The 19,187-nt window shown below is 39.4% G+C and overlaps 1 protein-coding gene across 16 annotated transcripts in view; it reads right to left on the bottom strand.

Annotated features, from left to right (window-relative positions):
- PHF3 (PHD finger protein 3) overlaps nt 1-19,187 on the bottom strand; it is a 45,149-nt gene that overhangs the window by 22,678 nt on the left and 3,284 nt on the right. For 5 of the 16 annotated variants that reach the window (XM_081856670.1, XM_081856662.1, XM_081856673.1 and 2 more), the window contains exons 2-4: nt 14,661-14,929; nt 4,252-4,407; nt 1,987-3,796 (exon numbers count right to left, since the gene is read on the bottom strand). In XM_081856670.1, coding sequence (XP_081712796.1) covers nt 1,987-3,796; nt 4,252-4,407; nt 14,661-14,904 — 2,210 coding nt within the window. In that variant the 5' untranslated portion in view covers nt 14,905-14,929. Of the gene's footprint in view, nt 1-1,986; nt 3,797-4,251; nt 4,408-4,670; nt 4,742-14,660; nt 14,930-19,187 lie in introns of those variants that run through there. The other 11 variants (XM_081856669.1, XM_081856675.1, XM_081856664.1 and 8 more) reach the window with 8 other exon arrangements.

Genomic DNA, 19,187 nt, shown 5'->3' with positions numbered 1-19,187 from the left:
TACTATCAGATAAATGAGACTTTTAAAGAGGACAGGAAAATAGGATTTCAGAAGGAGAGGTCAAAGTTAGAAACGGAACTGTTAGAACCCAATACTAAGAATCTGTCAAGAATGTATAATTTGCTGATTAAATGGAATACACAGGAGGAAACGGTGAAATCAGCTATGATTAAATGGGCACAGGATATCGGTCATGACATTATGTTTGCTGACTGGGAACAGTTGTGGACCACTGGTGTTAAGTTTACGGCATGTAATGCCTTAAAAGAAAATATAATGAAAATGATTTACAGGTGGTACATGACCCCAGTCAAGCTTGCAAAAATTTACCATTTGCCCAATAATAAATGTTGGAAATGTAATGAGAATGAAGGTACCTTTTATCACCTATGGTGGACCTGCCCGAGGGTGAAAGCATTCTGGGATATGATCTATAATGAAATTAAGAAAGTCCTTAAATGGACATTTACTAAGAAACCAGAGGCTTTTCTCCTGGGCATGGTTGGCCAATTGGTGCCAAAGAAGGATAGGACTTTCTTTATGTATGCTACTACTGCAGCAAGAATTCTTCTGGCAAAGTATTGGAAGATGCAAGAACTACCTACTCTTGAAGAATGGCAGACAAAGGTGATTGACTACATGGGACTGGCAGAGATGACCGGCAGAATTCGTGACCAGGGGAAAGAGGCAGTGGAAGAAGACTGGAAGAAATTTAAAATATATCTTAAAAACTGTTGTAAAATTGAGGAGTGCTAAGATGTCAAGGGGTAAGAAGCAGAGAACTACAGCTGTAATTAACAAATTTATGGGAATTTAATGAAGGGAACTAAATGGATAAACTGACTAAAGGGTTGCTAAAAAATTTTAAAATAAGGATGCAGCGAAAGGGAGGTAAGGGGAAGTCGATTGAAAGAAGTTACAAGAAAATAAGATTATGAATTTATTTATGTTTGAGTTGTTTATGTTTGTTTGTATTTTGTGATGTTTTTGTTTTTTAATTATGTGTTTTAAAAATTGAATAAAAATTATTATAAAAAAAAAAGAACAGAATCCGAATGGTAAAAGGGCACTGGCGGCGGGAAACCTCATTAGGGAAAGCACATCACAGTTTAAGAACAGTTTTGGTTGAAGAACAGACTTCTGGAACAGATTAAGTTCGTAAACCGAGGTACCACTGTACTTGTAAAGTGTGTCATTTTCAAGTAAAGCTTTGAATATAACGTTTTAAAAACACATTAAGTGAGCTTGATTTCCTAATCAAACGTAAGTGAAGCAATTTTATTTCCTGATTAAATATTTTAGTTCCAACTACTTTTCACTACAGGGGGTAAAACTTTTTTGAGATATTTAAATACTATGTAAAATTATTATTGTATACTTTTGGTTAGATTTGTTTACTAAATATAAACCAAATGTATTAATCAGGAAGCTAACAACATATCCCATAGAAAATTACATACCTCCATCTAGCAAACATCACTGTTACTATCCCCCATACCAAAAAATTATGCATCATGTTTATGCAGCATGTCAGCTATTCAGCCAGTTGGAGCTATCATTTTTTTTACTGCAGCTCCCACAGAAGTTGTTCAAAGTTGACCAGCAGATTGCCTGGTCTTTTGTGAGATGGGCAGCAGGAAATGCTCCAGAGAAACCTCTTCTGCATATCTATTTTGCAATGTTGCAACATGAAGCACACTTACTATGCCACAGACGGCACAGAACACAGATTTATTTCAGTGTAAACATGAATAGACTCAAACTATTACGCTGGGTAATCACAGCTCATCACTATTTTGTTTACCCTAATTTCTTAAGAAAGTGTAGCTCAAGAGCCTATAATGTTGGAAAGTTGACAGGGTGCTTTTGTGGTTACTTTAAAAAAGATAGTCTGGGTGCTAGACTCCAGGACATGAGAAGCAGCTATCTGATTACTGAAACATCTGAACAACAAAAACATATACCCACACACACACACACACACACCTGTTGCCATGCGGTTTTCTGCAAAACCCACACTGCTTACTAGGTACCCAGAGACTTTTGCTCTCAGTGGGAGATAGGTGATCCGAGCTCTCTCGTTTTATAGTAGAGATATTATCTGGAATGAACAACGGAGGCTCATCTACTGAAAGGCTTCTGCTGCTTCTCCTCTGTCGAGGCTGAAGATTCCTCTCTAACTTTCTGAGTTTCAGTTTCTCTTTTTCATCCTCTTTCAAATTATCCAGAGGCACACCTGCGGAATCTCTTTTTCCTCCTTCTTCTTTAACACAATTATTGGCTTTAAGAAGGGGGTGTTTCAGTAACTGCTTCTGGTTTTGGTGTGCTAATTGCCCCTGTTTAGGATGTGCTGGTCCCGACACTGTGTGTGATATTTCTTTTGAAATCGAATGATGGCTGGAAGGCTTGTCACTTGCTCTCTCTGCGGACATCTTCCGTACCTGTGGTGGGATTTGGCCCCGTGGAATGTTTTTCCCTAACAATTGCAGAGGCTTCTTTAAGGCCATTCCAGATTCGCAGCCCTGGGCCTTCACATCTTTATCTGCATGTTTTTTCTTAACTTTCACTGGCTTATGAAAATGCTGGAGATCCCCATGCTCCTCCACTTGATGCTTCAGACTTACTGAAGACTGGCTGCAAACAGCTGACACAGTATGCGTTTTGCTGTGTAGCTCTTGGTTTACGGAAGCTGTTTTCTGCTGGGCAGCTGTAGTTTTATTTTGTTTGGACTTGGGGTGCTTGGGCTTCAAATGTTTTACACATTTTGATGAAATGCCAGTATGCCCATCTTCCTGCAAGCCTGGTGACTCATGCACTCCCATTTTTACACTGTCAGGCTCCTGATGTATAGCTTGGACTGGAATGTACTGAGCAATACCATCTTCTAAAGTATTTGTTTCTGATTTGGCAGAAGTGGTATTGACAACTTTTGAATCAATCTGGTCAGGTTCCATGCTACCTAAAGGAAGATCTTTCAACCCAGCTTTTCTAGAGTCATCTGAGGGCTCTTTTCTGTCATCGGGCAAGCTGATCTGATGAGCTGGCAAGCTTGAGGCACAGGCAGGCTTTCCATCTACAAAACTGGGCTGAACTGAAGGGGTTTCCTGAATTTCACTTGCATTCTCATAAGCTGTTGTAACAAAAGGAGTATCAGCCTTCCCTGTTTCCTTGCTTTCCTCATCCATTTTAGTTTCATTCAGCTCCTCAGTTTTAATGTTTGCCTTTTCATCTGAAGGCATTTCAGAAGTGAACTTATTAACCATGGTCTCATTCCCTTCATTTTTAACTAGACTGTTACTTTGTATTTTATTAGTTTCTGTAAAGGCAGGTGCTTCCAAGCCTACTCCATCACTACCATAGGGTAGCACAACTTTTGTCACGCTTTCAGTTTCTTTAGTTGGGGAACTGGTCCCTGGTAAGTGAGAAGAATTCCCTACTTCATTAGCTGCTTCCTCTATTTTTGCCTGATTAGGAATTTTATGTTCACTATCTGCTTTCACTTCATCTGAAGTTGCACAACACGCAACCCATTCTGCGTTGCTAGAAGGTGGTGGTGGTGGTGATGATGATACTTCCAGTGCCTCTTGTTCTTGGCAGGATTCATTACGACTGTGCTCAGTATCTCTTGGATGCTCTTTGGCACCACTATTTTCCCATTTAGTCTGCCCTTTATCCTGCTGTTTCAGTCCTCCCTTTTGAGCAGATCCAGACTTCACAGCTGATTTTTTGGGGTTAACAGATGGTGACGCATTTGAACGTTTGGCTAGTGTGCTCTGCCGCAGACTTCGTACTGGTTCTATTAAAAAGACAAATGAAGTGTTTAGTATTTTTATCTAGCTGCCAAATAACAGACAAAAGGAACAATTCTGTACCTGCTTACCTGGAATGAGCACAACTGAACTCAATGGGACTTACTACAAAGTAGACATGCATAGGATTGCATCGTAAACTAAAGATAAGCTTATTCATATAACTTAACATTGTGATCCTAAGTTTATCTTAACACATTAACAATTTCTCATTATCTCTGGGAAGATTGTTGATGGCAAATAATGTACTTCCACTTAAAATATAAATCTGAAGCATTTATAAGTGATAAAACACAAGAAGAAAGAATATATATAACTACATTTAGGTATCTGAATGTGTTCACTCAACAGTGAACCAAGATTCTAATACACTGATCAGCCCACACTAAATCAAATGCAGAGATTTGCTGTCTATAAATGTGAACTTCCTCAGAAGACCTACCTTGTGTCATTAGACGTGGAGATTTTCTTGGCGATTTGACTGACGTTCCATCCATTTGGTCCCTCAAATTCCTGTTAGGTGAAAGATCATCTTCATCAATGGTACGGCAGGCAGTTTCCTTAACTCCTTCATCCATAATATCATCAAGTCCAACAACTAAAAATAGAAATAAAAATCCTAAACCTTAAAAGTATCTATTAGGGCTGCAGTCTCATGAAAGTAGCTGGGAGACTTAGACTAACTAAAGGGAAATGATGCATGGGGAGGGGGCACAGAGAGAAATAAGACTGAAGGGATAATTAGGAAGCATGATATACAAACTATCCCACTGGGCAGGTAAAATAAGTAGTCATCCAGAGCAGTATATTTCTCATACATGGTCCTTGAGAAAGAGTCATAGCCAATTTTAAAGGACTCACATTTTATTGATTTGCCACAGGAAGTTCTCAGTCCTTAAATGATCAGCTGTCCCCTCACTGTCCCTTCCCACCTAAGAGAAAGAGAATTTAACAATGGAAAGAGCTGATCCAAAAGTGACAATCTCCTTTACCTTTTTAATTTTAGAGATTTGTTTTTAGATTTTTAAAATCCAGAACATGTTAGTCTGCATCATGAGAACTATTAATAGATGACTCACCTGCTAAGCTCCCAGTCAGAGACTGAGAACCATAGCCTAGGGCTGCAGCCCTCTGCACACTTAACTGGAATATGCCCCACTGAACTCAGTGGGATTTATTTCCATGTAAAATGCACAGGATCAACGTTAAATGCCATATTCCTACCCCCTTACTAAGGCCAGTTCACACATGAAGAGTGTAAGTCAGACCTGCACAACTTCTGTTAAGCCAACCTCAACAGCCCTCCAGTTATGTGAGCTGCAAGATACTCATCAATCAATTCATTTCTAGGATTGAACCCTCAAGCTCATCCATGGAGTGACTAGACCCACTCTGTTCCCTGTGGTGAATGCACTGGCAAAGCAGACCCCTCCCTCAGGAGTAAACTTTAGCAAGTGGGCTGGATTGCCCATGAGGCAGGTGGTGGGATATAAAGGTCTGTGTTAGACAGATACTCCGAGAGTACATCAAAAAGTTCCTTTACTATCCTGGGATGCAATTCATCCAGCCCTGATGACATAAACTCGTTCGAAAGTAGCTGGTGCTTTTGTCCTTATGTTTCTTTTACCTCCTGGCCTGTTATTTCTAGATGGCCTAACAACATAATCTACAAAATACAAGTTCTATAAAAAAAAGTAGAAGAAAAAAACATACCCCAAAACAACAAACTAAAGGAGACATCAGAATATCACACTTTCAAATATGATTACAACTGCCAATTATTCACAATGCCCTAAGAAACTTTTAATTCTAATCCTTCTCCAACTTTTCTTCCCCTACATGCGACAAAGCTGTAGGAGGTAGTGTGAACATTTCCATTAGCACCCATACAAAAATCTGTTTCATTTTGGCATCTTCCTACCTACACTAGGATTCACAATTTTATTTAAGAGAGTCATAACAGCTTTTGCAGGCAAAGCTAATCACTCAATATCTCCTTAATTTGTTTATCTGAATTATTTATATACTGCATTTAATGGGTGATATCCAACCCCGTCATCCCATTTCCCCCCTCCCCACCCCAAATCTGCTTTGAAGTGGTAGGGAAAAACCCAGAACATATCTGGGGGCAAGCGGGGGGTGGCAGCGGGGAAGTCCTTTTGTGCTAGTAGAAATCATTGTGCTTACAGGGAAGTTCCTTAGCACTACACTGGATTCAAGCCTTGTAGACAAGACAGTGTATACAAATACATTAAAACTACATTAAAACTCATTCAACTTCAGGCCAAAATAAATACAGTGATACCTCGGGTTAAGAACTTAATTCATTCCGGAGGTCCGTTCTTAACCTGAAACTGTTCTTAACCTGAAACACCACTTTAGCTAATGGGGCCTCCCGCTGCCGCCGGAACACGATTTCTGTTCTTAACCTGAAGCACTATTTCTGGGTTAGCGGAGTCTGTAACCTGAAGTGTATGTAACCTGAAGCGTATGTAACCCGAGGTACCACTGTATATTAAGTTATAGTGAAATATGCCAAAAATCTATACTTCTCTACAAAACTGTCACTTTAAGAATAGTTTCAGCATCTTGACACAAGTTATCTTGACACCTGCAGTCATACTCCATCAATGTCATATGCACCCTAGGAATCAGCAACTGAGAAGCCCTATGTTAAAACTGGCCCCTTAAGAGATACCCCTGCTCATACTTCTATTCACTTTGACCTGCATTTTTAAAAGAACTACCCACAAGGATTAAAAGGAAAGAAAGGAGAACAGCATATTAAAGCAGCGGCGGCGGGCAGGGAAGGATCTTCAACATACAACCCCTTCTATCTCCCTTCACTTTCATCTTTACCAATCTGGAGACTCAGAAAGAAGAGGTAGACTTTGTAACAAGGCAGCAGAGAAAAATACTTCTGCAAGCCTCCACTATCCAACAAGGAAGGGTGAATGGAGTTCTCCCCACCCTGCCCTACTGTTTCATATACTGTGAAGTAAGCGGGTGAATAGACTTGTCCCTAGGCATCCTACATTCCTCACTATAATCTCCATTTTCATTCACAGGAACATCAGCTGCTATCTAATGTTCTGCACATTTTTGTAAAAAAAAATCAAAAAGATACAGGATGAAAAAAAAAATCAAAAGCAACTGTTCCAAGACACCAGAACAAATGCCTCCTAACTGCAAAATCCCGCACACGACAGCAACTTTTAAAGAAAAGAGGATTTTCATAATTTCAAGGCCTTTTCAGATGCAACAAAACAGAAAAACATAATGGTTAAGAAGCACTTGCTGTCATTATCTTCTAGAATAAATGAACAACAAAATGATTAGGACAATAAAGTAAATTAGTTGGATTAGGAATCATCACACGCATAATGTGGAAATATTTAAAATACAGTATCTTCTTAATTAAGGAAGTAGACAGTGAACATGATATTTCATCAGGTCTACTGAGAGACCAGCTCCACTGAGCTGCTCCTCTCCCTCAGTTATTTCCATTCCAGGGGGTCTCACAGGAACTACTATATAACTTTAAAAATTGGTCCTAAGCTTACTTGTTTTCTCCCCCATACCCCAATCCATTTTATATCATGTCTTTTAAGTGTAAACCTACTGGTAATGACTATTGTATTTTTATTTGATGTCATGTAAGCCACTATAGGAGGGGACGTGGGTGGCGCAAACCACTGAGCCTTGGGCTTGCCGGTTGGAAGGTCGGCGGTTTGAATCCCCGTGACGGAGTGAGCTCCCGTTGTTCGGTCCCAGCTCCGGCCAACCTAGCAGTTCGAAAGCATGTCAAAGTGCAAGTAGATAAATAGGTACCACTGCGGCGGGAAGGTAAATGGCATTTCCATGCACTGCTCTGGTTTCGCCAGAAGCAGCTTAGTCATGCTGGCCACATGACCCAGAAAAACTGTCTGTGGACAAACGCTGTGAGCGCCGCAACCCCATAGTCTTTCGTGACTGGACTTAACTGTCAGGGGTCCTTTACCTTTACCTTTAAGCGACTATAGGAGCTTTTTGAGCTGAATAAAAATGCTTTAAATAAATATACATGCACACAAACACCAGAAAAAAGTAATATACCAAACTCCAAAGGAAAGAAATGCAACATGCACTGGAAATGAAGCAACAAGGGATGATTTCCAACTACCAGAAATCTGACAACATAAAAGAAAATGTAGTCATAACAAAGAGTCAAGTTTCTACAAGTACTAAATGATTATGCTTTGGAAGAACTAAACGTGGAACCAGTAGGGAGGCATTTCTAGTCAGTAATCCGTATCCTTTAATAGCCTAATCCTCATGGGCCATTTAGACAGGTGGGTGGGACTGCCTACCTACCAATTTCCAAACATCAGATGACACATTTTGCTTTGCCTCTGAAATTTTAACTCAAACCACTTGGGTAAAGAAAGGCACATATCCATTTGGCTCTGCCAGTATTATGCATTAGCAAGTAATATTTGAAAAGACTGGAGAATACCATTAAATACAATTTTACATTTTGCTATTAGCAAAGCTATTGTACAAAGCAAGTGGATATGGCATGTGTCCTAGAAATAACTGCTATAACACAATCCCTAAAGTTCTAAAGTTCTTTGTTTTGTTTTTGCTGGCCTGGTGGTAGTATAATGTGTATTTTGTATGTATACAATTTCAAGTTGGGGCTACATTTGAAGGTGACCCGGAAACTACAACTAATCCAGAATGCGGCAGCTAGACTGGTGACTGGGAGTGGCAGCTGAGACCACATAACACCAGTCTTGAAAGACCTACATTGACTCACAGTACATTTCCAAGCACAATTCAAAGTGTTGGTGCTGACCTTTAAAGCCCTAAACAGCCTCGGTCCAGTATATCTGAAGGAGCGTCTCCACCCCCATCATTCTACCAGGACACTGAGGTCCAGTGCCGAGAGCCTTCTGGCAGTTCCCTCACTGCGAGAAGCCAAGTTACAGGGAACCAGGCAGAGGGCCTTCTCAGTAGTGGCGCCCGTCCTGTGGAACGCCCTCCCACCAGATGTCAAAGAGAACAACTACCAGACTTTTAGAACACATCTGAAGGCAGCCCTGTTTAGGGAAGCTTTTAATGTTTGATGTATTACGGTACTTTAATATTTTGTTGGAAGCCACCCAGAGTGGCTGGGGAAGCCCAGCCAGATGGGCATGGTATAAATAAATTATATTATTATTATTATTATTATTATTATTATTATTATTATTATTCCCCAGCATCTATTTAAAGGAGTTAAGAGCAAACATCTAGAAGAATCCTTGAGACATGGGACTGTATGCTGCTCCAAGGTGTTCAAAATTAGCCAGATGCCTTTTGCACTGGCGCACGTCCAATTGCAAATACATTGAGCTTTCTGGGCGCCATGTTGGCAACCACAGTTTAAAAAGCTCTATCCTGCTCCATAATTCATACCATTTTAATTTCCACTGTACATGTTTCTCCTTCTTGCATACTGGGGCAAGTGAACTGTTATAAGAGCAAGCTACAGAGATCATAGAATCATAGAACTGTAGCATTAGAAGGGGTCCCAAGGGCCATTTCATCCAACCCCTAGCGAACAGATATTCTGTTGTAGCGACCACAACATAAGATTCAAGGTGCCATTTGGAGACCACCTGATATACCAGAATTTCTAGCACTGGTTCTGCCTCCTTGTACTGTTTCAGAAACAGACTTGCACCTATATAAAAATGTAACAGGGGGCCCTGGGTCCCATGCCACCTGGATATTGCCCTGCCTGTAAGTTTGGATATGCCATGTCAGAAAGCTTCTCCTCCATGCACCTGCATCCAGAAGTTGCTCTACGCAGAGAAATGTCAAGTAGCCAAACCATTCCCAAGAGAAGTATAAAGGTAAATGCCTCTAACAATGCTCACCATTTGTCATTCGCTTGATTAGGTAGACTGATGGAAGAGCAGGATCCATTTGGGTCTTCCTTGCATTTTAAGCAAGAGAGCCAAGGGAAACAGAAAACCTGCTGGACAGCTTCACCACACTACGAAACAATGGTCAGCATCTAAAGAAACCCAAGAACTTTCACCCAGTGACCCAGTGGATTTTAATAAATTCAATAAAGTTTATTTAAAAATTATTTCTGACTTCAATAAACTTTCACGCTTGGGAAAGTCTCCTGAGTTTGTCATGCAGCAAACAAGTCAAAGCCCCAGTGGGCGCACAGAATTAGTTGTATGAAACTCTGGATCCTAGCCAAAGAGCATAGAAGCATATGCTAACTAGTATTACACTAGCTAGGGGATGAGGGGAAGGGAGAAAGACATGGAATAAGATGTCAGATTGTAAACACCCTTTAGGAGCATATATCAAAGCAAATACAAAAAAAAAAGTTCCATTTGCTATTATATCATTAGGAGGATAGCTCAGAGAACAAAGGTCTTAGAATATTAAAAGCTATATTTTTAGAAATGCAATGGTAGGTCTGTAAGAACTGTCAACCACCAGTGCAAACTACTAGAGGCAAATATTAGGGTAAGGAGGAAAAAGGCATCAATGTTTATATATAGAGCAGGGTTACCATATTTCAAAAAGTAAAAATCCAGACAAAAAAGTTGTTGAACTTCGTATTTTGAGCCAAAATTGAGCTTTTTTTTGCAAAACTGCAAAGAAATGACATTTTTGAGCTATTTCTAAGGAAAATCAGCAACAATGACCCAGCCAACATGGGCTGCCATACGTCCAGATCTTCCAACACATTTAGCCGATTTCTGCCCAGACGCTGCTTGCAACTGCAGTATTCTCGATATGACCGGGAAAATTCAAACGTGTGGCAACCCTAATATACAGGATGCCTTTATATTATGCCAGCTAATTAAAAAATGGGGCTGTAGAACTGAAAGGCAGCACACTCTGCTCTGTACGATCAGCCAGGATACCAAGGGCCAGTGGGAAGGTGTTCCTCTAGCATCCCAGGAAGAACATCATGTTAAGGAGGAGACCAGCCTCATCCCATCCATTGAGAATAGAAGGGGGAGCTCAAGGGTAAATGCTTTCCCCACACCTGCCAAAAGAATTGTCAGCTCCAGCTACCAATTGCCCCAAGAATGCAGAAGGAAGGGAAAACAGAAACTCAGACCTCATCCACTGGCCAAAGGAAAAAGAGCCGCCATCTGCTATTCAACCAAGAACACCAGCAAGATAAGATCAGGCAGGCCTAAACTGGAAACAGATGCTTATTGCTCAGCAGAAAATAGATTTATGAAATCTACATGTACAAATGCCTCAGTGTCTTTCAGATAAAAAAATACCCTGCGCTATACCCTAGGATACTCAACTATCTATTAGATTTTGCCCACTGAAAATTCAGAAAAGTGTAAGCTGACAATGGAAACTATCAATGCCACCTGCTAAGTTATAACATAATGCATGTCAGGTTCTTAAAAAAATTTGTTAAATCCAATAGTGTCCCTCACACTAATCAAAGACTGTTTGATCCAGCAGGTGCTTTTATCAGTGGAATGGGAAAGGAAATTATTTTTGCTGATTCCCCCTCCACTATGCACACCCCCAAAACTCTGTTCCAAAGGACTGAAAGACCTTTTACAATAGCATGGGAGATGGAGTGGGGTGGCTGCAGGGGGAGCAGGAAGTGGAAAGATTTCCTCCCACCTCCCTACTGATTGAAAATCTATGCTGGATTTAAAAAAACAACCTTTCAGCTTGAAGGACACCACTGGATACAAACTACTAGAGTTAAGTTTGATACAGCAAATCTAAACTGTGAAGTGCCCCAGGGGCTTCAGAAACTTCTATAAACTGTATCTCCCTTACCCCAGCATTCCAGGGAGCTAGATATCATGCATTCAACAAGGTACAGTATGTTCAAAGGGAGATCTAAGGGAGCACAAATGGTGCAGTCACACTGGGGCAACTATGAGGCACCACAACTATGACATCCAATAGAAGGTGAGAGACAGGGAGTGGGGCTTGGGGGGGGCAGATTTTGGCATCACACAGGGTGCCACTGAAATTTGGAACGCCAAGGTTGCCACTGCCATGTTGGTTACCACCAACCTATTTCTGGCTAGGACTGTGACTTTTCTGACTAGACATCCAACGCTTGCTCAGCATGCACAACTTAATGGGGAAGAGATGGAAGTATAAGCGAAATTGCTAGTAAAATGTTTGATCAATTCCATTTCTACAAAATCTGCCAAAGTTAGTGATCAAAAGAGAAAAGTCAACACAGCTACTACTATTTTCCAACAATATTTGCAAGAAATTGTCAGTGTCTACCAAAAAGTAATAACGGGGGGTTGCTTTTTCTGCATCTCTGTGTAACTGTTCTGTCCCCAACCAAATTCCAAGTATAAAAATACCATTATTAGGAGCCCACCGTGGCCATAGCAGGAATCCTGGACTGGAAAAGTACTCAGTAATTTTCTACTAAGGCCATTTAGTGTAAGGTTCATTGATTAAAAGACGATAAAAGCATAGTTAAAGACTAGTTTCTTCAACTGTTTCTTCAAAACAACAGCATTTGCTACACTGTGACCCATGAAAACAAATAAACAGTAGTGTGGCACCTTAAAGATTAACACCTGTATTATGGTATAAAGTTTTGTGGACTACAGTCAATTTCATCAGAAGCCAAGTTAGTCTTAAAATGGTTCAAAACTGTTGCTGCAACAGACTAACAGAGAGTTCCTATACAATCCTACTCAGAAATAAGTCCTACTGAGTTGAATGTGCCCCATTCATTCCCAAGTAAGCAACTACAGAATTGTTGCCTAAGGTGGTTAGCCCTCTGGAAATCATTATGTCTGACCAATGTTTCTTTTAAGAGTTTTAAACACATTGCCTTCGGATGGAAGTTCAATTTTCATCAGCACTTTTAATGCTCAATTATATGCAAAACATTTTTTTCCTCTCCCAGGCTTTTTAAATTCCTTGCTTTTAGTTCTTAAAGCTATCTTGTATACTCCTTGCTAATTTTAAAGTGTTGCTTACTGATTTTACACTGCTGTGTGGGTTTACACTGCTTTTTATGAACCCTGCACTGTGTTGTTTTTTAATTAATTGCATTTGTATATTAAATTAACCAGTATAGAAATGGTTAAATAATAAATAAATAAATGCCATGAAATTCCTCCTATTCTTTTCCACACTAATATTCAAGGAGGAGTTGGGTGAACAGGAGCTGCCCGCAACAATAACATGGAAAAAGCAGAATGTTAGGATCATGTGGTGGCTAAACACTTGTTTAGAAGGGAGACCGAATGCTTGCATGGGTTTGAAAAAGAGGTGTTCCTTTGCACGAAGGGCTGCAGCTCATTGGCAGAACATCTGCTTCTCATATATAAAGTCCCAAATTCAATTCCAGGCATCTCCAGGTAGGACTAAGAAAGACTCCTGCCTGAAATCTTGAAGAGCTACTGCCAGTCAGTGGAAGAGGGAGATCCACAGCAGTCTTTTGATCCTCCTTCTATTTTCCCAGCTGCACTTCCCCTCTCTAAAAAAAGCTCAACAACTTTGACCTGAACCCCTAAAAAAAGGTGGTAGATCACTCACTGCCAGTATAAGACAGCCTGATAACGGTGCAGTGGAAAATAACATTTCCACTGTACCTCCTACCTCCAGTCCTGACCACTGGAAGCAGAAGGGCCCAGTGGCTCTGTGCTCCATTCAACCCCATTGTTCCTGGCTGGCAGTCAACTTGCTGCATAAGGTACTATCATTTATGATGACATTACACAGGGAACCACCATAGAATGATCAAATTTTAACATTAAAAGTATTTAACACAGTAGCCACCCCAAACAAGAGAACCATTTTACAGTAAATACCCTAAAAGTCATCCAAAGGAAACTTTCTGCACTGAAACACCATCTATCTGATGAATGCATATCCAATCTGCTCTGTAAACCCTTTAACGACAATTTGCTGCCACTGCGAGGAGCCTTCATAAGAGAGATGTTTCCAAATGAAGAACAGTGAGGGGGGAGAGAGCTTGTGCTGGCCATCAGGCAATGGCTTTTCCCACCTGCTTTGCCCCACCCTCCAGCCCTAGGTGTATTTCCCAGACAATGACTTTGAGAAGAACAGAAACAGCTGGGAAGAGAGAAGAAGAGTTCAGGGCTTCTTTTTTTTAATAGCTTCATAAGTTGTGTGTCCTTGTTTCTCAATCTGATCCTTTTACATGGTGCTGTATGTTTTGTGGTATTTTATGCATGGTAATTTGCCATCAGTTTTATTGATTATAGTTTAGTAATTATTTATTGCAATTGTTAAGTGCAAACTATTTAACTATTATTTGCTGATATTTAATTTTATTATTTACTATTATATTCTAATGGATTATTGAATATTGCTTTACTCAATACAAGTTGTTTATTTTAAAGTTATGCTTTGATCATGACTTTTTTGTATTGGATCAGATTGTTAGGTGTGTGATGTTTTTATTTTGTTGCTTCTTCAGTTTGCAAACTGCCTTGTGTATAGGAATATAGAAAGGCGGTATACAAATTAGGTGTTAAATGAAATGAAAGTACCTCAGTCAAATCAAGAGGTACGCTTTCTGAAACAAGTGCAACCTAAAACTGCAATGCTATGCAAACCAAATCCCTATTTTAGTAAGATAAACACTATCTGAAAATAATCCTAATTATTCCTCTCCACAACTTATTTTAAAGCTCCTCAATAAATATAATGGTTACCTCAAGTGAAGTGAAGGAAAACTAGTGGTTTAACCTTAGACTCCAAGCCATGAAGCAGAGCGGGGGGAAAGGATTCATGTTATCAGAGCAAAATGGAACACCACCAGCTTCTGCTCTATTCAAAAGTGTATACTTAAAAAATATTAAGATTTACCTGTTGAACAAGGCATCTGGAAATTGGGATCAGTGCTATCCAAAACAGGCAAACAGAACTGAGCACTTGCAGATCCTAGCATAGGGTCCTTATCACTGAGCATGTTCTTCAGCGAATCCTCTAAGACATTTTGACTTGTACTAAAATCCTCACAGACTTCATTCTCCACGTTGGATCCTAGAAATAGGGCATCATCTAAGTGTTCAGTAGGAATTAAATGATTAAATGTATCAACTATATCCATGAAGACTCCTGTGTGTCTTTAATCCCTATAGAAAGACAAGAAAAATACCATAAGAAAAATAAGCTATGAATTATAAAATTACCTAAAAATTAATAATAAATTTGATCTGGCTTTTTACTATTTTGAATACCTCTTCAAAAATGGTTTCTTTCTCTTTTTATAAAAAAACTGTATTTGCTTTATTTAAAATATTTTTCAACAACAAAAAACTTAGCAGTTTACTTTTAGGTTTGGTAAACTTTATATATGGGTCGAATGCACACATGGTAACCCCATCCACGGAGGGGGCCATATTTACAGAACAAAAGCACTGTAGTTTCTCCCCACTTGCTAACTTTGCAAACTATTTTTGAGAAGCCTGAAGTAAAATAATTGTAAAGGGTCTCAGAACATACCCTTGCCCACTGCTTTTCCCTGAAACCCCCTCCTGCACCTCTTTTTCTCTCAGTAAAGTTTCCCAGGTATGGGGTCTCCCATATAAAATGAGAAAAAACTGTGGAGAAAAGAATTGTTATGTGAGCAAAAGCAGCAAGGGAAGAATTAAGTACCTCACACCCACCTGCTTCTATTCCCCTAGAAACTGAAACCCCACCCCTATCTAGCTGCAAGGATCAGTCAAGTTTTGCAGACCCATATTTGCCACCAGAAGTGTACATCAGCCCTAGGTTTACATTAAAAAGTAAAGCATTCAAATCTGGATGATTCTTATTTGATCATCTTGCCAAATAGGCAGCTAATCTTTTTAAATCCCCACTGAAGTTGACTAAGTTGTATATTAACTTGAAAAAAAACTGTAATCTGAAGGGAGAATCAGTATCTCAGATATGTCAAAATCTGCCATCATAATGTGACAGCCATCTTTCAATCCAAAACAAGTTAAGATATGTATTCCTAGATTAATTCAATTTAATACATGAAAAATAATATTAAGCCTTATTATAAAAGTTAGAGAAGCTTTTATGAAGCTCTTATCCAAGATAAAACAGTATCAGCACAGACTCTCCAGACATAAGTTGTTGCATTGAAACCAGCCTCAATTCAAAAGACCCTTTTAATATGAAGAGCATATAAAACTCTACCATTTACAGTTATGATAGGCAACTGCAACAAGTCTAAGGAGAGCTGAATCTTAGCAGAGTTTTATGTCTGCATACAGAAAACAGTAAATCCTATGGAAATGTACAGGGGATGAATGAACTGCCCCTTATAAGCTTCAATTTCAACAGTCAAACCTTCAATTGTTGGGCAAGTTTTTAGAATCTCTGCAAACTAGACTAAAGACTCAAAAGCATCATGGCCACCACACTTTTGGCAAAGCTTCTAAAGCGTTGCCTACTGAAAGAAAGCCATTTTCTAATTAGGTAAATGTGATTACTTCAGGTAATTGTTGCTTTTCAATTTGATTATGCAGAAGTCATAACACTAACTGCATTGTCATAGAACTGCTTGACTGAAGCCACCAACTGTAAGGATTCAATTCAAGTTAAATGAGAGTTTGTTGTGCTTGAGGTCTGCCACAAAAACCTTTGGCAGTAATTATGATATACCACAAGGTACACTGTTGTTTCCTATTATAAGGACACTAGGAAGCTGTTTCTGTTCACAAGACATTTACAACTTTGGAACCAGCATTGGTTACTTCATCTTGCCTATTTAAAGGGCTACGTCCACAAGGCATCACCTGTAAAGGACTCTTATCTGAAACAATGCATCATTGTAAAAATCTTGAAGTCTCTGAATGCTCTAATGAGCATTTGTCTAAGCAGAAGCTTTGTATCTATCTTATATCAGCTCTTGTCTCTGTAGAAGCTGGGTCATTTTTCAAATAGAAGCATTCTGTGTAGTTAGCCGATGTCTGCAAATGGGAGTCTTTGGCAAAAGACACCCCCATTCCCTTATGCTCTCTCTGCCACCAGTATCCATCACTCAACACTCATGGCTAACTCCTAGGGGGAATGGTAACTTCTAGTTGGTAAAATATCAAAGCAATCTTCCAAACTCAAAGAGTGACCAGTCCCTACAATTTTTTATACTGTGCACTACATATTGTGCACTGCAACTGCTATCAATATAAGGAATATTACAGAGAACGAAAAACAAAAATATTATTCTCCACTCAATTTAACATTAGTTAGGTGTCCCAGATCATCTGCAGTCCAAGAGATTCTAAAAGATATGCAAAAGCCTTATGAGGTCCATAATCTTCAAGGTACCATTTGCAAGTTATAGACCCACTATTGGAGGAGACCCAAGCAGCCCAAGCTCATATGAAGAAGCTATCTCTCAACAATTCTCAGGAAATCACAACAATTCTAGATAATTTCTGCTGTTTTTAAGTGCCTTAAGAACACAAGGATAGTACTGCTGAATTAGACCAAAGGCCTATCTCCAGTGTTCGAAATTAGCAAGGTGCCAGGCACATTTTGTGACTGGCATGGGTCCAATTGCAACCACAATCCGCTACCCACAATCTCTAGATGCCAGGACAGAGCCAGAACACAGCAGAAATGGAACTGCAGTGATGAATATACTTATGCCTCAGTTAATTCTCAATTGCTTAAAAAAAAGATGTTGCCTTCTCTTTGATTAGAGTGTCTACGATTAAAAATGCATTTCAAAATGTCAAGGATGAATTGTGAACATTAAATAAGAACCCACCCACGAGTGTGATTCAAAATATTTAAGCCAATATCTGATTTCAAAATCCACCTTTACAGATTCCAAAGTGGAATTTGAATGTCATATTAATTTCAATCTCACTAAAGGTGTCTTGTGCCTTACAAACCCCAGACAATTTCACTCAACAGGTGATTAAGCAAAACCACAAGTAGTAGGTCACGTTTTCATAACTTCAGTCAGTACTCATGATTTGTGGAGGACTGCACTATGAGTAAGATTTGCCTATGCAGATAATACAGAATATTATCAATGTTGTATCACAATGGATTTCAAGTCAACAAGTTTAATTTCCAAAATTAAGGAAACAACACTTCCAAGCTAAAGTTTCTTCACTTGTTCAGCTGTACTTTAAAACAATACTAGATTGCTCTGCCACTTCCCCTTTAAAAAAGCACACACATCAACACACTGCAACCATAGTTGAAATTTCAGTAACCTCAACCAAAGTAAGTCAGGCTCTTTCATATGGGGCAGTTTCCCTTGATCCATAGCACACTTGCTTGAAGTAAGTACCATAGAAATAAATTGAATTTCTATGTAAAGAATTCATGCTTGGACCATTGTTCATGCACAACTGAATTGTCTACACTTCCAAAAATTGAGGGTAAACTACCAAATCTGAACAACTTTTAAGGAGCTATGTCCCAACTATGGTATATCCACCTGTGTTGCTTGGGGGTGCAAAAAACAACATGTTTATAAGCCTTCCAGTAGGCTGTAATATAGGGCCACCAAGTTTGGCTTGCCTTCCTGAAAGGCTAAAAGAAGCCATGGTGATCATATGAAACACTTCATTAGTCATCAACATAATCAAGCAGGAAATCAAAAGCCGGAATACAAGGATCTATGGCTAGAACAATTCAGTCAGGTGTGCAGTTTCATTTTGTCGTCTTCCAAGCTAGCCCAGACAAATGTGCCATACAACCAAGATACTTCTTCCAAACACAGAACGAACTGTTTTCATCTCAAAATGCCTAAAAGCATGCAAACTTGTTTGTAGTTTTTAAGGACTGGGGTAGTGCACATTTTCATTTATTTCTATCAATTTCTATCTCATTCATTATCTAGATCTCAACACACATATTGGTGATTTAAAAGTATGACACCATGAACCCATCAGAATAAAATAACCATGTTTTTAGAAGTACTTTAAAAAGTACATCTGCTTAACCCTTTTCCAGTCTGATAGTGTATCCAATAAACACTGAGACTTGAACCACTATGTAACTCTAAGGAAAATGAATTCCAAGACTGCAAAGCAGCTACTAAAGACCTCTCTTCAAACCTTTAGGGCATCGATTTGGCATATAGATGATACAGTCCAAAAGAGCACTCTACTCTAAAATGTGTATGTTGGGGCAGGAGGGGAGAAATCTTTGAAGTTCTACAGTGAGAAGGGTGCTCCACATGAAAACATGCAAGGTCACAGCACTGGAACAGTACAGGGGGAAACAAGAACAATTTTTTATGGCTGGGGTAGAGAGATGCAACGGAAATGAAACAGATAACACAGTACTGGTACCAACAACAGTAAGAATTTCTTACTTTATTTACAAGCCAAAGTAGATTAAAAGGAAATTCCAGTTAACGTCAACCTGAAAATT

This window comes from Podarcis erhardii (assembly GCF_964252035.2).
Source record: "Podarcis erhardii genome assembly, chromosome: 3".
Classification (NCBI taxonomy): domain Eukaryota; kingdom Metazoa; phylum Chordata; class Lepidosauria; order Squamata; family Lacertidae; genus Podarcis; species Podarcis erhardii.
Note: the sequence above shows the minus strand (reverse complement) of the source record. Positions and strands in the feature narration are given on the sequence as shown.